Source organism: Euleptes europaea, chromosome 14, assembly GCF_029931775.1.
Source record: "Euleptes europaea isolate rEulEur1 chromosome 14, rEulEur1.hap1, whole genome shotgun sequence".
In the NCBI taxonomy this organism is placed as follows: domain Eukaryota; kingdom Metazoa; phylum Chordata; class Lepidosauria; order Squamata; family Sphaerodactylidae; genus Euleptes; species Euleptes europaea.
This window is the reverse complement of record NC_079325.1, coordinates 620,377-646,102: the sequence shown is the minus strand read 5'-3', so window position 1 is coordinate 646,102 and position 25,726 is coordinate 620,377. Positions and strand designations below refer to the sequence as shown.

The window sequence follows — 25,726 nt, the reverse complement described above, 5'->3', positions numbered from 1 at the left end:
TCCCTGGGGGCGGGGGGGGGCTGGCGGGCGGGCTCCTTCCCGCTGGCACTCCGGTCCCGGGTTCAGGAACAGCTCCCGGCGGGCATCCGTGAGGCAGAGAAGCCACACCCCCCCCCCGCTGGCCTGGCGCCCCCGACCCTCCCAAAGGCAGCCCGGGAGACGGAGCCACGGGAGAAGAGGCGCCCGCTCTGGCGGGGCCCGCGGGGGCCGGCGAGGAGGCCGGGAATGTGCCACGTCCGAGGCGCGCCCCCGACCCGCCCCGCCCGCCGCCCCCCCCAAGTCCGGCCAGGACGCGCCGCCCCGCTCCCCTCCCCTCCCCTCCCGCCGCCCGCCGCCCGCCACGAAGGCGCCGCCTCTGCTCCCGCTCGTCTCTCGCCCGGCTCTGCAGCGGGCGGGCCGGCCCAGGGGCTCCCGGCGCGCCGAGAAGGGGGAAACCGCCCCGCCGGCTGCCCCAGGACACGGAGCACAGAAGGAGCACAGAAGGAGCCCTCCCCGCCCCGCCCCGCCCCGCCCCGCCCCGCCCCCTACGCCCAGCTGCCGGCCGGCCCGCCGGCCTCTCCTCCTGAGTCCCGGCTGGGCCCCCCGGCCAGGCCCCAACACGCCCGCCCGCCCGCCCGCCCCCTCGGGGGTCTGAGGGGAGGAAGGGGCGGCCCCGGCGCTCCGCTGGGCCCACCTCCGGCCACCTGCAGGCCGGCCACGCTGGCGCGCTCCCTTCCAAGGCCTCGCCATTGTCGCAGGCCGGAGCGGTAGATGGTCGGGACGAGCGAGCAGAAGCATGTAGAGGCTTCTCTGTAGAAAATAAAGGGGCCTCAAGGCCGTGCTGGCTAGCAATTATTCTGAAAACTATACATCGACAAGGTTCAGATAGGCCATTTTGCCCGCTAGAAACATATCGGCGTCACTTCTCCGATGTGCTTGGCCTCTTCTTGACATTAACAAGAAGGTCATTTCTGCCTGGAAGTTTTCAGCCTCCTCAGATAATGGGAGGAGGGAATAACGCCACCATCTCAGACCTAGTCTTCAAACAGTATAACAGATGGTGACCTTGCACTGGTGAACTGTGACTTAATGCCGGGAACATGATGGTGCTTTCTTCACAGACCAGGCGACAATAGCACACCACCGCCATGTGTGACCAGGCCAAGTGCAGGGATATGGGCAACCCAGGGCAGAAGATTCTAGCCTCTCAGCTCAGATGACCACTGGTCTGAGAGAATAAAAGCCAGAACCAAACTGCCAGAAGGCAGAGAGTAACTGGAGGACAGCCTCAGTCTGTCTGGCCTTGCTCTCCCCTCATCTCCAAAGATGTAAAACTTGGAAGAGGGAGTTGACGGAAGATGGCTTAGGCCATCTGACCTCACTCCCTCTACATCTTCAAAGATGTGAAACTTGGAAAGAAATGTTGGTAGAGGACAATGCAAATTGTCTGGCTATCAAGCTTTCTCTGTCTCTTGCGTGAGACTAAGAGGGAGTAACTTGCTCTCTCCATCTTGAAAGATGTAAAACCCAGAGATGCGAATGGAGAACAACACTGGTTGTTTGGCCATTAGCTTTCTCTGTCTTTTGTGTAAGACATAACATTCAAAGATGTGGAAGTGTGAATGGAGGGCAACACTGTTGTCTGGCCATTTGCTCATTCTATCATTTCATATCTTGCGTGATATGGAACTCTACCATTTCACAAGTTCTTTGTGAGAATGGTAGACTCTCTTTGAGAGGGATTCATGTCCAGATGACCCGCTAAAGCTGGATGTCTGGAATGAATGCTTGTGGACTATTCCATATGATGGAGGCTCTTAGTATTCCTACTAACCTTACTGTGGGGTCTAAGAGTATTGGATCAGTTCCATATTTGGAAACACTGACATCTCATTAATTCTAGCAAGGATTGATGGGTTCTCACTGAATGATCTAAATGCTCTGACTTGGCTTTCCTTGAGAAACATGGAAGTTGTGAAACCTAAGTTACAGAACTGGTCTCTTCAGTTCTCAGAATCAGAAACAGGATTCTTATCTTAGAAATTCCTCTAAGCATCCAGAGATCTCTCTCAGGGTAAAGAGTCAGAGGTTTCCCCAACATAACAGGGGAAGCTTCTACACTCAGTGACAATGAGTGGCATACATAGATTACATGATGTATATAGAGCTATTGGGCTCTTACCTGGAACTAAGGTTCATACAGATTCTCTCTACAATTGGCATATAGAAACTTCAGAGTTTGAGGAACAACTCTTGAATATTAAAGCTACTACACATAGCTATAACAACTGACTATGGTCTCATATAGCTCTAACTTCAGCTTTCTCTGATAAATAGACTTCAGAACAGTATTTCAATGAACCTAAACTGGCATGAAATACTCAAAAGAGCTTTTTGACTATAGCTCTCAAACTAAGAACCAGAGAATCAAAGATATGGTGAAGATATAGAAACATGGGAAAAGACTATGTTCTTACAGAAAAGGTTTGCAATGTCCTGAATATAAGCTAGGAGAAGTTTAGAAATAATATAAGGTTAACCTACAAGATAACCTACAAGAACCAATATAAGGTTGTATTTTGCATTAAGATGTTTTTAACCATGACTTTTCCCCATTGTACTAATCATATTTTAACAGGATTTCTGTAACTGTTATATTCTTGAATGAAATGAAGTTACAAGTTCAAGGTTCGAACTCTCATATAGAGAAATATTATGAAACATAGAAAGTGCTTATAAAGATTATTTGAAACTGCTTGCGTATATCATAATGTATTTATGACATGTTTTGAGAGTGTGTAAATATTCACATGCATATATATATATATATATATATATATATATATATATATATATATATATATATATATATATATATATATATATATATATATATATAAAATGTTATTTAAAGGAAGTTCCTTGTTTATAAATTTTCTGGCACACTTCAATAGAAAGCCCAGTAATGGGAATTATCATTGACTCCAGAGTGTAGACCCCTTAACGACATTGAGCCGTGACACCATTACCGTCCGCACAAGGGAGGCCGCCAGGACTTGGGGCCAGGGACAAGAAAGAGCCGCCTGCTAGGGGTGGGGGGAGAAGCCCCTCTGCCCTCAAGAGCAGGGCCCGTTTGAAGGATGCTTCAGGTTGCCCACACTCTGCCCTATTGCCACACACCTAACAACCCTGTAAAACGGGTTGGACGAGGGGGCCCCAACGGCCCCTTCCAACTCTGACTCTAGGACATGATACTCTCCTGGCATCGTGTGGCCTGGGACAACCCTCTCTGCCAGGGAAGCTTGCTGGACAACCCTGGGCCGCTCACGCAGGGTCCACCCTGGTTACACACACACACACACACACACACAGAACTGTGCAATGGGCTATTCTTTTCTGTTCTCCACCCACCCCAGCCTTTTGAGAGAAATACAGTCAGGCCCATACGAACCTAAGGACAAAGCCCTGCTGGATCAGACCCAGGCCCATCAAGTCCACCAGTCCATTCACAGCGTGGCCAACCTGGTGCCTCCAGGAAGCCCACAAGCAAGCCCAGTCCTCCGGAAGGACTTCCCTGCTCCTGCAGTAGCCTGAGCAGTCTGCCCCCTGGCCCAGCCCGCCTCTCAGACAGGCCCACAGCTGCAGTCACACGGGTGGGAGACCCATCCAGCGGTAGGCATTCTCGCTCAGAGAAGGGCAGGCACTGGGCTCCATGCATGTCAGGCCAGCCTCCCACTGGCTGTCAGGGTCTTCACTGAACGCAAGATCCTGATGGGCTCTTGACATGAGTTCTGGCCAAGTTCTGGCCACAAGTCAAGTCCTTCGTTCCCAGGGCTTGGAAGCTCCTGTGTATACTTCATTAGTGCCTGTTATCACAGCTGTGGCGTGTTGTGTCTTCATTCATGGGAAATGCCTATCTCGCTGTTGCCTAGCAATGTTTATCTTACTCTCTTGTCATGTTTTTAAGCAGGTAGCCTGTACTTGCTCTCCATTGCTAACCTTGCCTGCCTGCGTGCAGTTAGTTTTTAATTTGCTTTTTAGTTCCTAATAAAGTTTTACTGCTTCAGATCCACCTGTCTGGATGAGTATGCTTGAGGGATGCTAGAGGCAAATGCCTGAGACTGACACTGCAAGCCACAGGGACAGCTCAGTGGGGCCTGCGTGGGTGGGCTGTGGTAATCCGAAGGAACAAGGGCGACAGGGGTTGTGGGCTGATAAGGTGGGTGGAGCAGCGTCAAGGCAGAGGAGAAGGCACGCAGGCAGCAAGGCCCAGGGCAAAAGGGAGGAGGCAGGAACCCATCACCCCACACCAGCAGGGGGAACTGCACTCTGCACTGTCAGCTCTCCCCACTGCTTCGACAAACCCACTCTGACCTGGATGCCACCCCAGACTTCCACTGGGCACATTCACTTAAATCCATTGCTGCCACGCGTGCGTCTGGGTTGCAAGACAATGGTGCAGAACATCCAAACTGGGCCTCCACCAGACAGCCGAAGCAGGGAGCCCCCGGCAAATCTGCACAAGGAACTCTACCCACCCTATGTCGGCATCGCACTCTCCAAATGGTCCTGCTCAGAGGGGTAGCTGGATGAAGACAATGTCCCCCCCCCCACAGCAACTGGCACTGAGAAGGACGCCTGCCACTCAGGCCACGGGAGGTTCCCTTTGGTCACCAGAATCTGCCTTCACCAGCTAAACTGCTGGCCACTGCTGCTGCGCCTTGGAACAATGAACCCCACAATTTAATTCCTTGTTGATGAAGTAGCATTTATTTTTATCTGCTCTGAATCTATCGCCCATCAACTTAACTGGGTGCCCCAAAGGTGTAGTTTTTTGGGAAGAGGGACGTAAAGTTGAAACCCAAACTCCCCCCCCCCCAGCATTTCCAAGATGATTTCTGCGGAAAGATCAACTTCAGAAAGCCTGAAATGCTCAGGAGGCTGAGATCTGCCCATGAGGAAAGTGCATTCTTGGAAGGGGAGACCTTTTTGCATGGGTCATTGTGGGGTGGGGCACCGCCCACCCAGTGCCCATGGCAGCTTGCAGGGGCCATGCTCAATTGATAGACAGCTGCGGACAAAGCCGCCCAACGGGCTCTTTTACAGCACTAGTGGAATAAACCCCACCCCCCAGACACAATCTTTTAGAATACTCTTTATTCGATCAAGGGGCTGGGATTCTTTGTGTACATTGGAATGTGTTACTTCCTAAGTCATTATTTTACAGGGTTACAAAACCTCCTTTAAATATCACCCCACCCTGTTATTTAAGGACAAAACCAAAGCCTCACTGGATGGTGAAACTCGCTCCCATTTAAAAATCAAACTGACAGTGTGGGAACGCAGCTACTACCTACAGGACAGGACACCCCCCTCCCCCACCTTCACCCAGGAGGACCCTCTGGGAAGAGGCTAGCCACTTCTTCAGCATGCAAGCCGGGCGTTTGCAAAAGCCATGAGGATCAATGGCCTCAGTGACTGCGCCCTTCCCTCAGTGGGGATTTTCAGGGGGGCCCCCTCCCCAGAAGGCAGATCCAATTACATATTGTTCCTCTGAACAGGAGGCAGCTTCCGCAAGAGTCGTGGAAGAGTCTTCCAGACAGAGTCCAGAACCACAATACAGCCGTGTACCTACATGTCGCCCCCCCCCCTCCGATTCCCTGGCAAGAGCTCAACGGCACAAGGAAAGTAACTGGCAGCACCTAGTGGGGGAGGGGGCGCTCTGCCTCACTGCCATATCACAGCTTGGCTATAGGTCCAGGGGGCATTTCCCCTGAGGGAGCAGAAGAAGTGGCCAGCGGTAAAACAGCTACCCAGGGGCACGCGGGGGAGGAGACCTGTCTCAGAGAGGGGTGTGCTGAGATCCAGGGTGAAGGAGGCCTCCTTGGCCGGCTATGCCAGAGAAGCACACATCCTCTCCCTGCCTGGCTGTGACTTGGGAAATGTAGGTGGGCAAACTAGCACGTCAGAGCCCCCCGGCACGGTCCCAGAACCCATGGCCTCAAAGTCTTCCAGGCTGATTCTTTGCAGCGAGGGCTACAGGATCTCATACTTGTCCACGAGGAAGGTGGTCTCTGTGGAGAATCTTACAGGGCTGTTCCCATCTACCTGGGTCACTTTGATAACCTGCAGAGGGGAGAAGGGCACACAGTGAACTTCAATGAAGCACAATGCGGAACTGCCCACGTGGGTACACGGTGGGGCAAGACCACAGGTCACCATTTGCTGAAGCAGAGGAGACTCCAGCAAGCGCCAGAGCCAGTCTGAAGAAGAGCCACAAGATGGGGGCAACGGCCAATCGCAACTTTTGTAGCCCAACATGCGTCCAGACAACCCGAAGCAGGTCGAGATGGTGGCAGCCGCTCGGCACAAAGTCCATTTTCGAGTAAAAGAATCTCCAGGCACAGGGCTACGGAAAAGCAGCCAAGACCCGGGGTGGAGGGTGGGGAGTGCTCCTGAGCTGGATAGAAAAACGGTCTGCCTCCAAACAAGACCACTCCTTGAATCTCAAAAAAAGAAAAGAAAATCCAACATGGGGTGGCAGCGATCAGTTGTGGAAGCTGCTGCCTACAGGCAATGAGCCAGGTGATGAACAGGGTGGGGACAGCGTGGCTCTCACCTGGATGTTGCAGTAGTTCTTCTTGGAAAGGAAGGAGACGTGCACAGGGAAGAAGTCATTGGGCTGCCCGGTGATGCTGAACTCCAGGCTGCCGCTCTTGTTTTTGGCATCGATCACAGGCAGGCACCACTCGAGGATGCTCCTTCGGCTATCGTGACGGTACTCCCCATCAATTTCGCCAATCACTGGAGTGCCCACACCAGACCTGCGCAAGCAGCCACAGCTTACCCCCAGACCACACACCCACACCCCACCTTGTGCATAAGGAAGAGCGGCTGACCTGGAGCCAGAGTCCACTGTGCTGGGGAAGGGGGCGGACTGGGACCCTGGAGGGAGCCCACCAAGTTCACGGGACTCACGGCAAGGGAATAGTGATCACCACGTCGTTCAGCTCCAGGCTGTCCTCCTGCAGCTCATACTCAATGTTGACATCGCAGCCGCTGCCGCTCTCCGATGGCCAGCAGTTAACTAAGGCAAAAAAGACCCCACACACACACACACAGGTGACATAACTGTTACAAACTCCACAAGGGACACCATGACCAGCTCCCCAGCCTCCCATCTGCTCCAGAAGACCCTCCAGGGCAACTCCAGCTACACGCACTTGTCAGTGGGATAAAAGACTCTTCTGTGGTCTGCAACCGCCACTTTAATACCCCCACGTCGCTATTTATGGGGAAAGACTTTTCAGGGTTCTTCAAGCCAATCAAGGACTCTGTTGTAAAGAGCTTCTTGTCAACGTTGGGGTGAGTCTGAAAGAAAGGAAGCCAAAGAGCAGGGGGTCAAAGGTCTTGTGGCACTTCTGGGCTGGCCAAGCGCTTTCCCTTCATCAGCGCAGCCTGCTTCTGGAAACCAAGTGGGGGGGGGGACAGCACCCCAGCTCCAAGAGATACAGGCAACCACCTCCGACCCGGTTCTCTAGCCACGTTTGTAAGGGGGGAGGTTAAAGAGAGGCATATTATTTGCCCCTCTCTGAAGAAGGAGGGGTTCCCTGGTGGCCAGAGGGAGCCACGGTTAAGCCTACAGATCCTCCCACAGGCCAAAGACCGTGGGGGCCTCACTCTAGCACACTTCCTGGCAGCCTGCTGGCAAACAGCCAGAGCCCTGCGGGAGACATCCAGGGCCCAGCTCAACAAAGCCCTCCTCAGCGCTGTTAAATTTATTCTATATCTTATATTTTAAATGAATGTGTTGCTGAAAAGTTACCTATTAGTAAATAATTGTGAAAATAATAAAAAAATTATTTAAAAAAAAAGGCCCTGCTCAGCGCTGGTGCCAGGGTGTCGCCTGCAACCGAGATCATCACAACTCTCACAGCCATCCTGCAACAGCCATACCTGCAGCTGCACACCCTTCTTGTCCTCGTTCTCAACATGGATCCGAATCCGGGCAAACTTTTCATCCTGGATCCGCAGCATGATCATTCCATGCAGCTCCATGTTTTGCAGCCCCCCATCACGGCCACAGGTCAGCGAGATCTTCTCCTCAATTTTCATGTGCACACTGGAGAGAGGACAGCAACACAAAGGGGCTTTGCAGCTCTACTGTTCTTTACGAAGGCCAGCTACACCAGCAAGGAGGGAATTAGTTGGCCCTAGCCAGGGGTCTCTCTTGCTAATCCCCTGGGGCATCAAACCGGCGTGTACAATCCTCCCACTGAATTGATCTGTCATCTAGTCTTTTCTCCAACACAAGTCATCTCATGCTGTATGCAGGATCTTTATCCCTAGATTATTTTTCTGTGCAAGGCCAGGCAAATGCCAAAAAAAAGGATACCTGCCTGAAGACGCAAGTGCTTGAGGGAAACAGAAAGATCCTCTTCTATCACAAAAACCGAAAGGCTGGGCAGGAGGATGCCTGAAAGCCCTGGAATCCCTCAGAAGCACACTGCAGACCTCCCAGAGGTGGGACCGCCTCCCACTTACTTACCTCTCCATGTTTATAGGCGGAGTAAACACTGTGGCTGCTTCAGAGGACCGTTTGCCTGCTGAAGAGGTTATATTTTCTCCTTCAGATTTCAACTTGTCCACAAAGTTATCGACTTCTTTCCCTTTGGCGCCCAGCTTGAGTGCCTTGTTCGATCCAGACGGCCTAACAAACAAGCATGATGTTCTCAGCCTAATAATCACATCAGGCAGCAATACGGTTCGCCTCAGCAGGCTGCATGAGGGCCCGCTAATGCCCCCTGGTTGCAGCACCACGGGCAGAGCCTCAAGGCACCTGCAGAGATCAGCTCATACACACTGCAGCTCAGGAATACGTGTTCCCTCCGCTGCCCACACAACTCACCAACTCCCCACCCCAACACATTGTGTGTGCGTGAGTGCTCGTGTGCCGTCAAGTCACAGCTGACTTATGGTGACCTGGTGGGGTTTTCAAGGCAAGAAACATTCAGAGGTGCTTTGCCTCCGTGTCATGATGCTGGTGTTCCTTGGTGGTCGCCCATCCAAATACTAACCAGGCTGACCCTGCTTAGCTTCTGAGACCTGACGAGATCAGGCTAGCCTGAGGCTGTCCAGGTCACACAAACACACAACGATAAAGCTGCTTTCAGACCTGGTTGGTGCTGGAGTCACTTTTGGCTTCTCTGTCTCAATGATGGTCTCAGTGATCATGGCAGCCGTGGTGCTTCCTGACACAGCTGAGCTTCCAAAGCCACCAAACCCGGGTGCTTTTGTGCCTCGTCGCTCAGCGTCCCTCCGTGCTTGCTGCAGCTCCTTAGCTTTCCGACGCATTTCAGCCTTAGCCTCACGTTCTTGCGTCTAGGGAAGAGAGAGATGCAATCAAAAATAAATGCAGTGCAACAAATGGACCCTGATCCCATGACAGAATCAGACCAGCGATCCACGCAGTCCTGCCTCTTGTTCCAGACAGTGGCCAAACAGCTGCCCTGGAGGGCATCAGAGGAGGAAGAGAGAGATGTCGGTGGGAAGGTCGTGGGCTCACCTCACGGACAGCTCTGAAGACCTTCTCCTCATGCGAGTCCATCTCTGTGAAGGTGCGGATCTGGGCCAGGTTGACATTCTCCCGGTACCCAAGGGCAACGATCTCGTCGAAGGCAAAGATCAGATCAAAGCAGTGGTCAGAAATCTCATTCTCTTCCAACGCTCTGCAATATTCAGGGATCTGGATGGAATTAAGAAATAAAAAGCCTCTGAGAAAATAATGAAAGGGTTAGCGTTTACTTGTTCACCTTGTTTTTTCACCATGAAATTAATGATAGCTCAACAGACAAAATGTCTGGCAGGTATAGAAATGCTGCTGTAACTGCTATGCTGGACAACTATAGTGGATTGCATGTAAAGCTGCCTTTGAAAACAAATTGGAAGCTTCAATTAGTACAGAATTGGTTCAACTGGAGCTGGCACAGAGTGTCTCGCTATGAACTGGGTTGACTCAGGTTCAAATCCCCCCCTCTGCCATGGATGTTTGCTGAATTGCCTTAGACCAGTGACTCTCCACCTAAATTCCTTCATAGAATTGTTGAGGCAGTAAGAATGAGATTGTGAGCTGCTTTAAGCGTTCAGCGGGAAGCGCCACAGGGCGTGAGCATCTAAATCAACGGAACAGTGCAGCACGCAGCAAGACTCGTGTCTGGGGCCAGCTGCTCAGCACATATTAACTGAATGGTCGTGTGTCCTGATAACCTGGCGTTGCAGCATTAAGCCCCCTGTATCTGAGGAGATAAGGCAGGACAAAAACGTCCTTGGCCAACAGGGAGCTCCCAAACCCCCTAATACCAGAACCAACGAACTCATCTTCGAAAGGCTTGGATTGTGGCTGGATCCCACTGGCTCTGGGGGCACCCTAGATTTCATTCTTTGGGCAACGCTTCCCCACGATGACAGGCTTGCCCCCCCTGCGCCATGGAGGGGAACAACCCCCCCCCCGGGGGCGGTGTCCCTCACCACCCGGGAGAAGAGGCGCAGCGTCTCCAGGTCCTCCAGGATGTTGCTGTTCTTGGTGGTGATGAGCACCATGTAGAGCTTCTCCATGGGCTGGTAGACGTAGCGGACGCTCTCCGTCTCCACGAAGGTGTGCTGCTTGCCCGTGTTCATGAGCTTGGGGAAGGCGGCCAGCAGCCCCTCGATGCGGGTGCGCGTCATCTCCACGAACTGGCGCGACACGATGGCCTTGCCCGCCTTCGTGCACACGGCGGCCGCCAGCAGCACCTGCGCGGGGGGACACGCGGCCCGTCACTCCGGGCCCCCCACCCCCGGGCGGGCACACGGGGGAGGGGGGGGAGGGGGAGGGAGGGGGCTGCCCGGGGTGAGGGGGGGAAGGAAAGGCAAAGGGCAGACCCCGGCCAGCCCCTCCGCCCTCCGCCCCCCCCTTCGGGCCCGAGCGGGCTCGGCCACGGCCACAGGCTCCAGCCCGGGAGTGGGTGGGTGGGTGGGTGGGTGCCGCCCCCGCGCCTTCGCCCCCGACCCACCATGGCGGCGGCGGCGGCGGCAGCTCCGAGTCCGCGCGGCTCCCTCTCTCCGTCCCTCCCGCTGCGCTCCGCTGCCGAGGCTGCCACACAAGATGGCGGCCCCGAGCCACGTCCGCCAAGCGGAAGCGACGTCACGACGCACGCGAGGCGACGTGGCCCGACCGACTCTCTCGCGAGGCTGGAAGGCCGTGCCCCGCCGTCTCCATGGAGACGACCGAGTCGACGGAGGGAGGGACGGAGGGAGGGAGGGAGGCGCCCCAGCTGCAGGCGCGCCATGGCCGAGGCCGCCGCCTCCTCCTCCTCCCCGCCGCCGCCGCCGCCGCCGCCCCACGAGCAGGGGAGCAGCGCCGGCCCCCCCGCCCGCCGCGGCCCCCCCCCCCGCCGCCGCCGCCGCCGCGGCGCTGGCGCTGCAGACGAGGCTGGTGGAGAACCAGCCCTACGACGAGAGCCTCGACGTCACCGAGCCCGAGGACGTGGCCAGCCTCTACGCCCCCAGCCCCGCCCGCCCAGGTGGGGGGCCCGGCCCCCGCGGGGAGCGAGCGAGGGAGGGAGCGAGGGAGGGGGGCAGGGTGTGAGGGGGGGGTCCCCGCTGGCCGGCAAGCCAGCCGGCCGGCCGACCGCTCTGCTCTCTCTCTCTCTCTCTCTCTCCCCCCCCACCCCCGGCAGGGCCCCGCCCGCCCCGAGGCCGACAGCAGCACAAGGCCGTGGCCGCCGACCGCAGCAGCGAGGAGGAGGAGGAGGACGAGGAGGAAGAGGACGAGGAAGACGAGGAGGAGGAGGAGGAGAGGGGGGTCGGCGAGGGGGGGCGCCTGAAGGCGGGGGGCGGCCTGGCCCTGGGCCCCGTCCCGGCCCTGCCCCCGCCCGCCGCCCAGGGCGCCCCCGCCGGCCCCCCGCACGGCGGCGGCAAGAAGAAGGGGGCGTCGTCGGCGTCTTCAGGCCCCCAGCGCCGCTTCGGCGAGAACGAGGTGGAGGATGAGGACGAGGACTCCTCGGAGACAGACTCGGAGGACGACGATGAGGACGAGGAGCACGGAGCGCCCTTGGAGGGGTGGGTGGGTGGGTGCGGACACCCCCTCGGAGCGCGCCCCACACCCCCACACCCAAAATCAAGGGCCCCTTGCCTGCCTCACGGCTGGTTCTTTCTCCAGGGCCTACAACCCCGCGGAGTACGACTGCCTGCCCGTCTCTCTGGAGATCAAGGACCTGTTCCAGTACATCCGCAGGTGAGGGAGGGGGCTTGGCCATCCCACAGGGGAGGGGGGGCAGCCCCCTGTCTCTTGGCAGGGCAGGGCTGACACCCTGCCTGCCTGCCCGCCTCTCAGGTATTCTCCGCAGATGATTGACCTGGAGCACAAGCTGAGGCCGTTCATCCCGGACTTCATCCCTGCAGTAGGGGACATCGACGCCTTCTTAAAGGTGAGACGTCAGCATCTGTGGGGAAGGCCGGAGGAGCTCTCGGCCATCTCACACCAAGCTGACGACTTAGTTGTTCTGCAGGATGCTTTCACGAGGAGCCGGGCTCCCTGGTCTTCTTCGCCAAGTTTGCTCAGGGGCAGACAGCTGCTCCCAGAGAAGACTGTCTTGAGTGGGGCTTTGTCCCAGGAGCAAAAGAGTTGAAGCGGGTTGTTTGTTGCAGGTTCCCCGCCCAGATGGGAAGCCAGATAACCTGGGTTTGTTGGTGCTAGATGAACCGTCGACTAAGCAGTCAGACCCTACGGTGCTTTCCCTCTGGCTGACGGAAAACTCCAAGCAGCACAACGTGGCTGTGAGTGAGGAGGGAGGCAGCCAGCTTGTGCGGGCCTGGCTGGGTGGCCCCTGGGCCAAGGAGCAAGAGCTGTTGGGTGAATTCCAGCCTCTGGTTTGCGCTCCAGCAGCAGGTAAAAGTGAAGAGCCTGGAGAATGCCGAGAAGAACCCCAAAGCCATTGACAGCTGGATCGAGAGCATCAGTGAACTCCATCGCTGCAAGCCTCCAGCCTCTGTCCATTATGCCAGGTAGGCTCCCCCCGCTCTGTGGGGAAAGAGTATCTCTGACTCTACATGGAGGCCCTTCCTCACTGGGTACTGTGGTTTGGTAGGCAGGTGCCCTTCCTGGGCTCCTCCTGCACCAAGAAGTCTGGCTCTGGCAACTGGGCCCTCTCATGCCGTCCTTCCTTTCCTTTTGTGCCTTGCAGGCCCATGCCTGACATAGACACACTGATGCAGGAGTGGTCTCCTGAGTTTGAAGAACTGCTAGGGAAGGTAGGCAGGCCTGCTGGCAAGAGAAAGTAAACTCCCCTGGTCTTTGGTAGGGAGGGGACTAGGCCGAGAGGTGTGTTCCCACAGGGCTTCCTCAGGAGGAAGGGGCTACTGCAGGTAACCAGGTGGTCACTCCTTCCCTTTGTCCTGTTCAGGTGAGCCTTCCGACAGCAGACATCAGCTGCAGCCTTGCCGAGTACACGGACATGATATGTGGTGAGTCCCTTCCGTGAGTGGAGCTGCTCCAGCAAAATAGGGGCTGTGTCTGCCTGGCTGTGCTTGGAACCAAGTACAGCTTTGCATTCATTGAGCCAGACTATGTGACTCCTCTGGCATGGCTGTGCTTTTCCCCAGCAATTCTGGACATTCCTGTCTACAAGAGCCGCATCCAATCCCTGCATACGCTGTTCTCACTGTACTCCGAGTTCAAGAACTCCCAGGTATGAAGATTGTACTGGGATGTGTGTGTGTGTGTGTGGGGGGGGGTTGCTTTGGTTGTGGGGAAAAGAGGAGAGGGGATGCTTCTGCCTCCATGCACCAGAAGCCTTCTCCTCTCAGAGCCAGTGTGGTGTAGTGGTTGAGTGATGGTTTGGAGCGGTGGACGCTAATCTGGTGAACCGGGTTTGATTCCCCACTCCTACACACGAAGCCAGCTCGGTGACCTTGGACAAGTTACAGAGCTCTCTCAGCCCCAGCAACCTCACAGAGTGTCCATTGTGGGGAGGGGAAGGTGATCGTAAGCCGGTTTGATTCTTCCTTAAGTGGTAGTGAAAGTCATCATATAAAAACCAACTCTTCTAATTGACCCCCTGCCAACAGTTGGTCTGAGCTTGGGCAGGTATTAGGTGCCAGAGTAAAGTTGTCTAATGTTGGGCCTTTGTGAGGGAACTTTTTTCTTCCACAGCACTTCAAGGCCCCAGCAGAGAACAAGAAGGCAACAAGCCCTCCCTCCAACTCTGCTTCACTAGCTGGAGAGACGGACATACTGAATTTCCCCTAACCCATGCAAGAGAACCGCCTGCCCAGCCAGCCCCGAAGGCTTCCTCTGGGACCAAAACCGCAGCAGACAGCACGAGAGAGTGGCCCCCCAGGCATGCCCCCCCCACCAGTTATGGCTGCAACGATCTAAAAGACCCCAGGGCTGTGCCTGAGTTCAGCTCTTGGCCTCCATTTCAGGTGAGGCGTTTGGCTCTTACCGCGACGTTCTGGACAGCAGCTGTCGGCAGTGCCCTTTCCTGCACTGTGACGACTGCCCTGGGTTTGGGCCAGCGGAGACCCTTGTGAAGCTCTTGGGCCTTGGTTCCCAGGCCACCCCTCTCTTTCTCCCTGCCGTGTGCTGCGTGGGGAAGGAATGGGGGCTAGTGCTTGGTGGCCTGAAAGCCTCAACTTTTGTTATGTTTTGTCCAATGACAACGTTCTAATGCTTATAAATTCTTAACAACCCAGAAATCCTGTGCTCAGGTGGTGGCGTTTCAGGCTCTCGCCCCGCTCGTCACTCCAGTGGGTGGTTCTTCCCTGAACCCGGCAGTCTCTAAAGTCTGCCTGCACGGAGGCAAAGGAAGGCCCTTCTCATGGTGTCACCGGGGTACCTTCAGCCGGCCCTGAGAGAGAGCACAGCCCAGCCTGCGGTTTTTAAGCCAGGAGGGAACATGTCTGCATACTCCCTTTTTGGGGGTAAGGAAAGGGCGATTTGTGGATTGCAGATTTTATTGGTACAGCGCGGAAGCTACAAGGACATATTTCATGCCTTGGTTGATTTATTTACGTTATTTATACTCCAACCTTACTCACAGAGGAGGCTCAAGGTGGAATCAGTACATTCAACAGAATGGGACATTCAGTAACTGGGGCACTGGGACCACAGAGATCTGGAACCAGCCAGAAGTTTAAAAAGAGAGAACTGAGGCATGGCATACATATTAACACGACAAATTAAGCGGTGCAAAAATTCCTTACAGCAAGCTGCATGCAGCAAAACTGACCGTGGTCCCTGACCCTTTATCCTGGGAAATTTGCCAACCAAGACAGCCCCATTACCTGTGCAGAAGAGCCAGGGGCGCGGGAGCTGTCCTGGCCGCCTCGGGCAGGCTGTTCCATAAGGTGGGGGCCACAACAGCGAAGGCACGAGAACGGGCAGTTGTTGATTTTGCCCACTTGCCAGCTGGCACCTGCTGTTACTCCACCCCCTGTCCCTTTCTCACACAGGCAGGCCCGGCTGCTACTTTCCCAGCCACAAACACATGCAGGCTGAGCAGTTGTGAGGAAAGCGTGATCCATGCGCAAAAGAAAAGCAGCCGAGAGAGGAACGACCGTGCCCGCAGGCCCAGAATGACAGTGCTGCTGGTTCCTTGCCCCAGAAATGCACTGTGGGGGGGGGGGGGAGGCAGGCTTATTGCTTAGAGGGTACATGGGGCCCACCCTTGGAATTGGCATTTCTGGTTCTTCTCTTGGAAGAGGAAGCTCCCCCAAAGTGCCAGCATGGGTCCTCCTTTGCCTGGTCTGTGCTGGTCCTTTCCTTACAGCCAGATCTCTTCGCTGCTGACACTCGATGCTCTGTAGATGTACCCGACCATGGGGAAGCGGCTGAGACCTGCAAGTGCAGAGGAACTTGTTCATGGCTCCTCTTGCCACACACAGGCAGTACGTGCTGCAGGGGCTCCCTTTGAGGCAGAGGCCTGCTGCTCCTGGGGGAAGGACCCTGGAGCTGTCGCTGCTGCCCAAGGCCCGTCCAGCCCCCATTAGCACATCCTCAGAGTCAAGGCAGCAGTTAAAAAGCAAATGTTCCCTACCAGTGACCCTTTGGGATCAAAATGGCACACGACTCCCTCCTCTTCTGACCAGCGGAAGCAAGAAATAAGCTCTGTAAAGAAGTCTGCTAAATAAGCGTCAGGGAAGCAGAGCCGGCGACAGTCAGGAAGCCCCACCAGCAGGGCATGAAGCGACAGGCCGGCCCTGAATATTTGGAAGTCCCTTTAGGGTTCTCTCCCCCCCACACACACACACTTTCATTTCACCCATTTGTACGCTGGCTGCGGTGGGGGATTCCGCACATGCTGAATCAGCTGCCTGTCATTTTTTTGGGGTGACTTTGTTCTGGGGTGGGGGATGGACAAAGTCCTCAGCCCGCTTTCTCAACACTACAAGGACTCAAACAACAACAACCCTAATCTACTCCCAGTCATCTTTTACCTAAACTTTCATTTTCAGACATTTCCACCCTCCCTTCCCCCAGGGAAAGGTCTTGGGACAGTTTACAGAAAACCACCTGCCGTGCTCCTCTCAGTCTGGCTGCTGTTTCAGTGTGCCTGTGAACATGAGGCAAGCAGAGGTTGTGCGCAGGTTTCCAACGCAGCCATCCCAGAGATTTCTACCAGCACATGGTAGTGCAGGGGCCTTTCTTCCCACTCTGTTTTCAGCTGTGCCCTGCGCGGCATTTGCTCTCTCCACGGCTGCCACACCCGCAGGCCTGGCTCACACATGCAAAACGGGCCGTGCCACTTCAGGCTGGGATTTCAACTTGGAATATTCCAAGCAGAAAAGCGGTACAGTAGGAAAACGATTGTATCCCTCACTTCTTGCAGGGAAATATTCCACCATGAGCGCCCCCCCCCCCCGAGACTGGCATGCCACATCCAGTCTGCTATGCGCAGTGACCAGGGCAGTGATGGCTGCGCACCAGTGCCACACACTTGATGCTGGCTATGTGCAGGTGGGGACGGGAGAGCATTGCTAGACGGTCTTCCCAGTCACGCTGGCATCCTTTGTCGGAAGCACTCTCTTACCTCTGTTCTCCAAGGCGAGGCTATTCTCTGGCTCTGAGAGGGCCCCCTCCTCGTCCTCCACTCCATCGGCTGTAAGGGGGAGAAATAGTGGGTGGGGCTGGAGGAATTCTTAGCCCTTCTGGGTGGACCCCTTCCATCCACTGAAATAAGGGCATCTTTCCTGATGTTGTGCCGGACTGGCCCTGGGAAGGAGGGAGGGTGGGAATGAGAAGACTGGACCTCCCCCCTCCCCATACCTTTTGGCTCTGGCGTGAGGACGTTGAGCTGGAGGTTGGAGGGTAGGGACATGTTTGCCCGCGGCAGCCGGGGCCCTTGTGGCATCAGGTGGTTTGAGTCACTAGGGCAAGAGCAGAAGACAACTGAGCAGGGTCTGGCCCCTCTCCATCCCTCAAGACAGGCCTGAGGCCACCTTCCTGAGGGACCCCTCCGAGGCAGCCAGTTGGAAGGAATGTGGCATGCTGGGGCCCAGGCAGGCAGGGGGCGAAGACCGCCACTGCTGCCAGCAGGGGAGGGCAGGGAGCAACCCAAGCGCCATGTTGCCGCCAGAAGTGGAGGAGCCTGTGGCTGGGAAGGTTACCTCGCAGGCAACGGGGCTGGCCGGGTGAGTCCTGCAAAGAGAAGGCAGAGAACTGGGTCAGTCAGAGGGTGTGCCGCCCCGGCCTCCGCTGGCTTGCCGCCTCCTACCTGCAGCCTTCTTTCCTTTCTGGTATACCACACAGCTGATGAGTGTCCCCAGGCCCACGAACACCCCCAGGGTCACAGCAGCACCCACAAGCAGGGCCAGGAGGGGCAGTTCAATGCGGGTGTCCAGGAAACCTGGGGAGGCCAGAAACGCCAGTCAAGTCAGGGCCCTCCTCAGTGCCGGACCCTACTTCTAACGCAGGCCTGTCCTCACGGCCCCAGGATGCTGGCCGAGCAGGGAGCTAGCCACCCAGGCCAGTGCAGGTGGAATGAAGCTCGCAGAGAGGATTCCGCCCTTGCTTTTCAAGACCAGCTCCCTACCAGGCTATTTTGCTATGAAAGGAAAGAGAAGGGCCCTTTCCAATCCCCCCTCCCCCCTTTTATTAGCACCTTAGAAGAGGAAAGATGGGGTTTAAAAGGCCCTTTAAAAGTTCCAAGGAGTCTCCCTTGGTGAATGGTTTTTTTTTTGGAAAGGTTACACCCCCGCTGGCTCCCTGTCCTGCTTAGCCCCGGTTCTCTTTTTAATTAATGTTATTGAGTTATACATTATATTTAAACCCATACTATGTTATACATTTCCCCCCCACCCAACATTTTCACATCGGAATCTTTAACCAGGAGCACAAGTTTCTAAATTTCTTAGTTATATCAGGGTTGACTTCCTTGCACTTTATCCAATTCAAGTACAGAGACCACTTGTCCTTTATTTCCCTTATTTTACTATCCCACGGTGAATCTTTAGCCAATTGTGCAACAATATCTGATTATATATATTCATATAAATAATCATTCTAACATTCACAAGTTTGCTTCTTTCCAGCCTTTTGCTGTTGTAGCTTGTGCTGCTAGGATCATAGCTTTACAAAGTTCCTGGGTATTTCCAGTTATTCTTTGCTGTCCCACTACACCCATAAATAGCACGTCTATATCCAAATTAATCTTGATTTTATAAAGCTGTTCCATTCTCTTCAAAATCATTTCCCAAAAAAGTTTAACCTTATAGACATTCTAACCACATATGTAAATACCAACCTTTATTCCCTCCACAATGCCTGCAATTAGGGCTTCTTCCCCCCATGATGCAAGCCAGTTGTGCTGGTGTCCTCTACCACTGCAGAATTCATTTTCTAAGTAATTCCTTATATTGCCCCCTGTTTATATTATTAACCCCTTCCCTTAGTCTTTCGATCTCATTGATTGTAAAACCCTTTTCCCGGTTGTCGGAAGTGCAGCCGGGGGCCTCCCCTGGGCGGCTGGCCCTTCCTGGGGGCTGCCGGGGCCCCTGTGCAGGCCAGCAAGGGCCCCGGGAAGAGCGCCTGGGCCCGCCTAGCCGCAGCGAAGCCCCCTCTCCTCTGGGCAGGGGCGCTGGGGCTGGGCGGCGCTTCGCAGGCCCGTACCGGGCAGCAGAGCAGAGGCGTTGGCGCGGCCGGCTGCGTGGGAGTCGTTGCGGGCCCAGGTGCGCAGCTGCACCTCCACGGCGCGGCGGCTCAGCCAGGGGTAGGTCTTGGCGTCCACGATGAGGAAGTGGGAGGTGTCGACCGTCCGGCGGCCGTCCGCGTCCACCCAGGTGATGCGGGCCGGGGGGCTGGCCTGCACCAGCACCAAGAGCACCAGCAGCAGGCCGGGGCCCCGCCCTTCGTCGGCGCGGCCGTCCACCGGCAACAGCTCGGGCTGAACTGCAAGGCAAAGCAAGGGCGTCGGGCGGGCGGGCCGGCCGCCTGCCTGCCTGCCCGCCTGCCGCAGAGCGCCTGCCGCGCCCCCCGCCCGCGCGCCCCACTCACACTGCACGTGCAGGACGACGGCGGCGCGGGACTCGTGGCCGGTGGCCGGGTCGACGGCCGAGCAGTTGAGGCGGCGGTCCAGGCGGCGCGCCGTCCCCACCACGGGGCCGCCGCCGCCGCCGCCGCCGCTCTCCTCGAAGGCGGCAGGACTGCTGGAGGCGCCGCTCCCCTCGCCGTCGAGGTACCACGACAGGCTGGGCGCAGGCGACAGGCACGTGAAGGCGCGGCCCTCGCCCGGGGCCTCCGGCTCCGCCACGCCTGCGCGGGAGCAGAGCAGAGCCGGACGCGGCTTAGGGGGCGCCGGGCGGAGCGGCGCCACAACCCCTCCCCGCCGGGCCGCCCCCCTCCCCACCCACCTGGCCGCAGGAGCGCCGGCAGCAGCAGCAGCAGCAGCAGCCGCCGCCGCGCCGCCGCCATCCCCCTGGCTCAGGCCGGGCGGCCCGGGGGCCCCTTTTGCCCCGAGGCCAAGACCGGGCACGGAGGCGGCTCTGGCGGGGGCCGCTGCAGCCTGGCCCGGCGCCGGCGCCTCTCTGGCGGGCAGCGGCCGGCCCGGCCCGATCCCGGCCCCCCCACCCCGCGGGGGCGGCGCGGCGCGGCGCGGCGCGGCGCAGGGCTGGCGGGAGGCGCAGGGCTGGCGGCTCCCCCGGCCCCTCGCGCCGCGCAGCCCGTCTTGCGGCGCGCGGGCTCGCGCTCCCTGCAGCCCGGCCGCCGAGGCCGCGCGCCCCGCCGCTCCCAGGCCGCGGGCTGGGCAGTGGCGCGCAGCGGGCGGGCGGGCGGGCGGGCGGGGGGCGGTTTGCCGGCGCCGCCCCCGCCAGCCAGCGGGGCCGTGGCGAGGGCAGGCCGGGCTGGCCCGCCTCTCGGCGCCTCTCCCCTGCTCAGCCCCTGGGGCGTGTGCGCCCTGGCCCTAGAGCCGGGGCCCATCGCGGGGAGAACGGGGAGCTTGGCCGCCCTATGGCCGGCCGGATGGCCGCTACCGCTCTTCCCAGGAAGCACAAGTGAGCGTCGCCTCCTTGCCTGTTAATTCATTTCATCCCAAGCACCTGAGACACAACTTGCCCTCTGGGCAGTTTGTGAGCAGGAAGCGTCATAGCACAGCTCAGCAAGACTTTCAAGCGGCCGCGTCCTCGTCGTCTACAGCCCTAACCCACAAGGGCTGTCCCCCGAGAGTAAGATCACCAGCTCGAAATGGAATCCGACATATAGATCGGCAAGAATGGTGCTATAAAAATCATAGCAGGTGGTTGAAGGAACCAACACTCCCTTTTGCTTTACAGCATACACACCTATCGGGACAGAGTAGTCATATCATCCCAAAACACTGGCGTTTACTCAGCGACATTCCTGGCTGTCAGGAATTTCCAAAGATGGGCTATAGGAAAACTTCTTCAATTAAGGATAGACTTGTACGTTCGGATACATATGTTGAGCCTAACAGTGATAAGCTTCGAGGGCATTTTAAATGTCATCAATGCCTTGCTTGTAATTTTTGTTTGGAGGTTAAGGAATTTAAAAGAACCGACTCTGGTTTTTCTTTCCAACTTCGCTCCTTTACCAATTGCGACACGAAATACTGTGTGTATTGCCTTTTGTGCCCCTGTGGAAAAATTTATACAGGATCTAGTATTAGATCAATTAAAACACGGATCCTTGAACATAGGTCCAGAATACGCGCAGGCATAACATCAGCCCCTGTAGTGGAACATCTTCGGTTTCGGCATAGTGAGAATGACCTGCGCTCTTTTGTAATTTGGCAACTTAAGACTAAAAGATTTGACAGGCAAGACAGAGAAAAGTTATTAAGACAAAAAGAAGCTTATTTTATTCACCTGTTGAAGTCTATGGCTCCTTTTTATCATGCTTCCTTTAATACCGGACAGGTCCCTTTAAGATAACACGGAAGAATGTTTCTCAAACAGCTGATACATACCGGAGTTTTTCTTCCCTCCCTCCCTCCCTCCCCCTCTTTCCTTTTTTTCACACACCGGTTAGCTATTTAGCAACTAGTAAATCATACTATTGTATTCCCACACTGAGCTTCTTTACCCTTCTTGGGACTGGCACCTGAATGTTACCCGTGGTGGGACATATATCATAACCTACTATTTCAAAATGAAAGCTTGGTACAAAATTTTGCAAGATGCCTTCTGTAAGTAATTGTATTGGATTATTTATTGGAATATTTATTGACATAATATGATTGTAATTTGAATTTTTAAACCATTTATATGAATAGGAAGGACTGAAGAAGAATTGTTAAATTGCCAAGAATTTGAAACGGCCGTATTCTCCATTACTATTGGCATCCATTGGACTACATGAGATTAGCTTGTGGAAGAAGAATGTGTACCTTGTTTGGACATTTAAAATATGAATATTTATGAATGACTTCTTGTAGGTCTTTTTGTGTATATAATGTCTCATAATGTATGAATTGCACATAGCTATTTATAAATCTATTTGCACTTTGTTTATGTAGTGTTTCGCTCCTGTACTAGCTTCTAAATCCTTGGATAATTGTGCAGTGGTGTCTTTTTTCTCCTCAACCTCCAGGTACTAGCTGGAGATCTCCTGCTATTTCAACTGATTTCCAGCCGATAGAGATCAGTTCACCTACAGAAAAGGGCCGCTTGGGCAATTGGACTCTGTGGCGTTGAAGTCCCTCCCCAAACCCAGCCCTCTTCAGGCTCTGCCCCCAAACCTCCCTCCAGTAGCGAAGAGGGACCTGGCCACCCTCTCCGCAGAGCTGCCCCTGGAAGCCCTGGCGCTCGTCTTCCGGGGCCACCAGGGGAAAGGCTCTGCCTGCAGCATTTGGCTGTTTGCATCCCAGGCAGAGGCAGCTAGCGGGGGAGGCAGCAGAACTGTACCAGGCAGAGGGGGCAAAATGCCTCTTGATAGAGCCAGGTTCTGATGCAGGCAAAGGCAGCTTTGTGTGCAGATGCTGGGGGGTTGGCACCCAACCTTTGCCCAACAGAGGTTACGCACTTGACAAGTTACTCAGCAGCAAAAATAATTTCATTTTAATCACATTTTCCTAGCAAGCAAGCGAGATCCCAACTGGGTGGTGCTTCTCGCCCGACCTGTGCCAAGGAGTCGCAACCCATCAGCTTCACGCATCATGGGATGCATCACCTTGAGAGGCCTTGTCAAGGTGGCTTTTGGCCAAGCCAGGGTTGCTCTGCAGGCCAAAGGCGGTGCCTAAGCCGTGGCCTCCCCCCTCGCAGGGCTTTTCTCTCAGGCTGCCCGGGCCACACAGCTTTTTCATTGCTGCCGCCAACATCTGGTTGCAAAGGGCTGCGTAGGGGTTCATCAGCACCAGCTGCTGGCGTGCAAAGGTGCTTCCCAGCCGGGCAGCTTGTGCAAAATCTTTCCGGGCAGCCTCGTCATGCCCCTGTAGCCGCTGAATGAGCCCCCGCTGTACAAATGCCTGGCGGGCCACCCGGCCAGCCCCCTTGCTCAGCTCCAGAGCGGTGTCCAGGTCCTCCATGGCTCCTGAGGGAACGGAGAAGAGGCCAAGCAATGGACACATAGGCGAGGAGAGAAGTATCTTGAGACTGGGCAGGGACGCTGCTGGTTTAATGGCCAGTGATGGTGTTGAGCCCCCTCCCCCACAACTGTTTGACCTTCCCGGGAGGATGCTCTGTTGTTAAGCTTGAGAATGGGCTGCCATTGACAAACATCTGGGGGGGGGGATAAGTTTGTCAACAACTGTGAAGTTTTGAAGGAGCACCCCCCCACACACACACACACACTCTGGGGCCAGAACCCCACTCCAAGCCTGCTCTGGGGCTTTGCAGCACAGGTCTGCCTTAGTCAATAAGGAACAATCCGGGGAGTGACCCGAAGAGGTGCGAGGCCCTTGCTGAGTGACAGGCTCCCCCTCCTGACTCTCAGCAGCCGATGGGATGGGGGGAGAGACCCACGCCCGGCCTTCTCACCTGCTGGATCCCCCTTGAGGCGGAGGGCCTGTGCCCGGTTGTTGTAGGCAGAGGCTCGCTCTGGGAGCAGCTGGATGGCTTGGCCAAATCTCTCCAGGGCGGCATCCACCTCTCCTGCCTCAGCCGCTGCAACCCCCTGGAGCTCCAGATTGATGGCTTGTTCCAGCAGCTCTGGCGCAAATGGTCCTGCCGGGTCTGAGAAGAGGAAACCGGGCGGCACGTACCTGTAATGGCTGTTCATCCAGTGTCTTCTGAGCAGGCACGCATGGGGACTACACAGAAGACAAGCAGATGGAGCCCTGCCTTCAGAGCCATCCTGGGCCAGTGGGGGACCCCAGGTGCCAGCCATCTAGCTACAGGCCCCCATAGCCACAGGGGGCAGCCAAGCCACACCAGCCAGCAACACCAGCCGTGCAGACCATGCCCCAGGCAGCCCCCCCCCCGAAGCAGGGCCTCCTCACTGGTGCAGCTGCACATCCTGCTGAGGTGTGGGGCAGGCCCACACAGCCCCCCTCCTCACACATGCTTTCTGGTGCCCATGCTGCTCCCTCCCCCTGCAGCCGGAACCTTGGCTGCAGCCACACAAAACGTGCCTCTGTGGAAAGGCTCAAGTCAGCGGTCAGGAAACAGCCCCCTGCCCCTGCGGCCCTCTGCTCTGCCCCACAACTGCCTTAGGAACAGCAGGCAGATGAACCTGCTAACGGTGGGCCAAGCCCCGCACACTGGGCCACTGCAAGGGTGGACCTTTGCCCCATTCACCCCCAGGCCCAGTGACTAGAGAGTGTGGCCAGCACCCGGCGCAAGGCCTTCTGCCCAGCTCACCTGCTTCCTGTGGTGGTGGCAAGTCCTCCTCCTCCTCCTCCGGGCTGGCTACCCCCAGTGGGACAGGAGGGTGGAAGAGGCTTTGCAGAAGGGCCCTGGCCTCGGCTGTTCCCATGCTGATCTACACCCCAGCTTCTGGCGGGCTTGCTCCAGAGACGAGGGAGGCGGCAGGGGGCGGCCCCCAGACAGCCAATGGCAGTGGGGAAGGCCCAGAGGCCATGAGAGGGGCTGGGCATTGCCGGGGAGGGGGGGCATCCTGCCCTCGGCTGTGGCGGCTGCATCGCCACAAGGGTAGTGCAGAGCTGGACGAGGGCTTGGAGCCGGAGCCCTTTTTCTTCTTATACTCTTTAGGGATATACCCCACCTTTCTCCCCAAGGGGCCGAGAGAGCGTGAGTGGACCAAGGTCATCCAGCCACTGCCCCACAAACACTGGCTGAAGAAAGAATTCAGAACTTTTAATTAAGAAACAAAGATGACTGATTCAGGACTGTTTTAAAGCTCTGCCTGGGTTTTTACGTTTATTAATTGTTACAAGTTGTGTGGAGTTTATGTTCTTACTATGTTTTACTTCAAAGCAGGTTCTCTGGAGGGGTGGGCACAGAAATGGTCTACAACAAAACAACTCTTCCCTTCCCAAAGGCCCATCAGTCCCCCGGAGTGGAACAGCTTGACGGACAAAGCGCCTCTGCTGCGGAGCCCCCCCCCCCCGTTCCCACTGGTGTGCCGCCCAGCCTCCCCCTTCCTGTTCTGCCTTGTTTCTGCTTTGCCCATCTGTGAGAAGGATCCTGTCTTGGGCCAAGTCAAAGCCAGCCTCCTAGCCAGGGGCCTCCTCCTTGATTCACTCTGATGCGAGGAAGCCTCCCGGGTCTTGAGGGCCCCTAGCTGGCCTGGGACCAACCCTAACGCCCCCCCCCCCCCAAGTTTGGCCCATGGTCCAGATGACTGGCTGTGTCCATGCAAGGGTCGAGAAGTTGGGCTCCCCAACTGAGCAGAAGCTGGGAGTGGGGAAAACTGCCTCCTGGGGGGGGGATGGGGGGCACCACTCTGGAAGTGAGAGGGGAGCTGTTAGTATATTTCATTATTTTTATCCCACCCTTATTGTAAGGAGAGCAAGCAGGAGCAAGTGACAACAGCTACCCTGGGAAACCCAGAAATATAGGAGTTGGAAGGGACCTCGGTAGTCACCTAGTCCAAAACCCCCCCCCCCAACAACACAGGGAATTCACAACTACCTCACTCCTCTGTGACCAAAGGAAGGCAAAAAACCCTCCAGGATCCCTGGCCAGTCTGGCCTGGAGGAAAATTGCTTCCTGACCCCAGAGGTGATCAGCATTACCCTGGGCATGCAGAAAGGGCCACAAGAGCCAAGCACTGGCTCCATTCCTCCCTGTCCTCCCTCTCACGATCTGCCTCAGTTCACAGAATCAGCCTTGCTGTCAGATGGCCATCTAGCCTCTG

At 56.3% G+C, this 25,726-nt stretch overlaps 4 protein-coding genes across 5 annotated transcripts in view; 1 reads left to right on the top strand and 3 right to left on the bottom strand.

Annotated features, from left to right (window-relative positions):
• Positions 1-5,960: 5,960 nt before the first annotated feature.
• ARCN1 (archain 1) overlaps positions 5,961-25,726 on the bottom strand; it is a 281,523-nt gene continuing 261,757 nt past the window's right edge. Inside the window, exons 2-11 of one of the 2 annotated variants that reach the window (XM_056860430.1) lie at positions 11,031-11,051; positions 10,507-10,770; positions 9,545-9,724; positions 9,155-9,360; positions 8,528-8,689; positions 7,936-8,101; positions 7,203-7,350; positions 6,958-7,066; positions 6,599-6,803; positions 5,961-6,105 (exon numbers count right to left, since the gene is read on the bottom strand). In XM_056860430.1, coding sequence (XP_056716408.1) covers positions 6,016-6,105; positions 6,599-6,803; positions 6,958-7,066; positions 7,203-7,350; positions 7,936-8,101; positions 8,528-8,689; positions 9,155-9,360; positions 9,545-9,724; positions 10,507-10,770; positions 11,031-11,033 — 1,533 coding nt within the window. In that variant the 5' untranslated portion in view covers positions 11,034-11,051 and the 3' untranslated portion in view covers positions 5,961-6,015. Of the gene's footprint in view, positions 6,106-6,598; positions 6,804-6,957; positions 7,067-7,202; positions 7,351-7,935; positions 8,102-8,527; positions 8,690-9,154; positions 9,361-9,544; positions 9,725-10,506; positions 10,771-11,030; positions 11,058-25,726 lie in introns of those variants that run through there. The other variant, XM_056860429.1, reaches the window with a different exon arrangement.
• Positions 11,032-14,266, top strand: IFT46 (intraflagellar transport 46). The gene is made up of 11 exons (XM_056860825.1): positions 11,032-11,207; positions 11,368-11,540; positions 11,697-12,078; positions 12,179-12,253; positions 12,353-12,446; positions 12,667-12,795; positions 12,902-13,023; positions 13,203-13,269; positions 13,422-13,482; positions 13,621-13,706; positions 14,171-14,266. The coding sequence occupies exons 1-11, from the start codon at positions 11,032-11,034 to the stop codon at positions 14,264-14,266; spliced, it is 1,461 nt and encodes a 486-aa protein (XP_056716803.1).
• On the bottom strand, positions 15,783-19,927 carry TMEM25 (transmembrane protein 25). The gene is made up of 8 exons (XM_056860824.1): positions 19,867-19,927; positions 19,511-19,768; positions 19,127-19,405; positions 17,733-17,864; positions 17,626-17,656; positions 17,285-17,385; positions 17,049-17,117; positions 15,783-15,856 (listed from the first exon to the last, which is right to left on the bottom strand). The coding sequence occupies exons 1-8, from the start codon at positions 19,925-19,927 to the stop codon at positions 15,783-15,785; spliced, it is 1,005 nt and encodes a 334-aa protein (XP_056716802.1).
• On the bottom strand, positions 22,617-24,397 carry TTC36 (tetratricopeptide repeat domain 36). Its single transcript, XM_056860823.1, has 3 exons — positions 24,268-24,397; positions 23,446-23,631; positions 22,617-22,999 (listed from the first exon to the last, which is right to left on the bottom strand). The coding sequence occupies exons 1-3, from the start codon at positions 24,380-24,382 to the stop codon at positions 22,617-22,619; spliced, it is 684 nt and encodes a 227-aa protein (XP_056716801.1). The 5' UTR covers positions 24,383-24,397.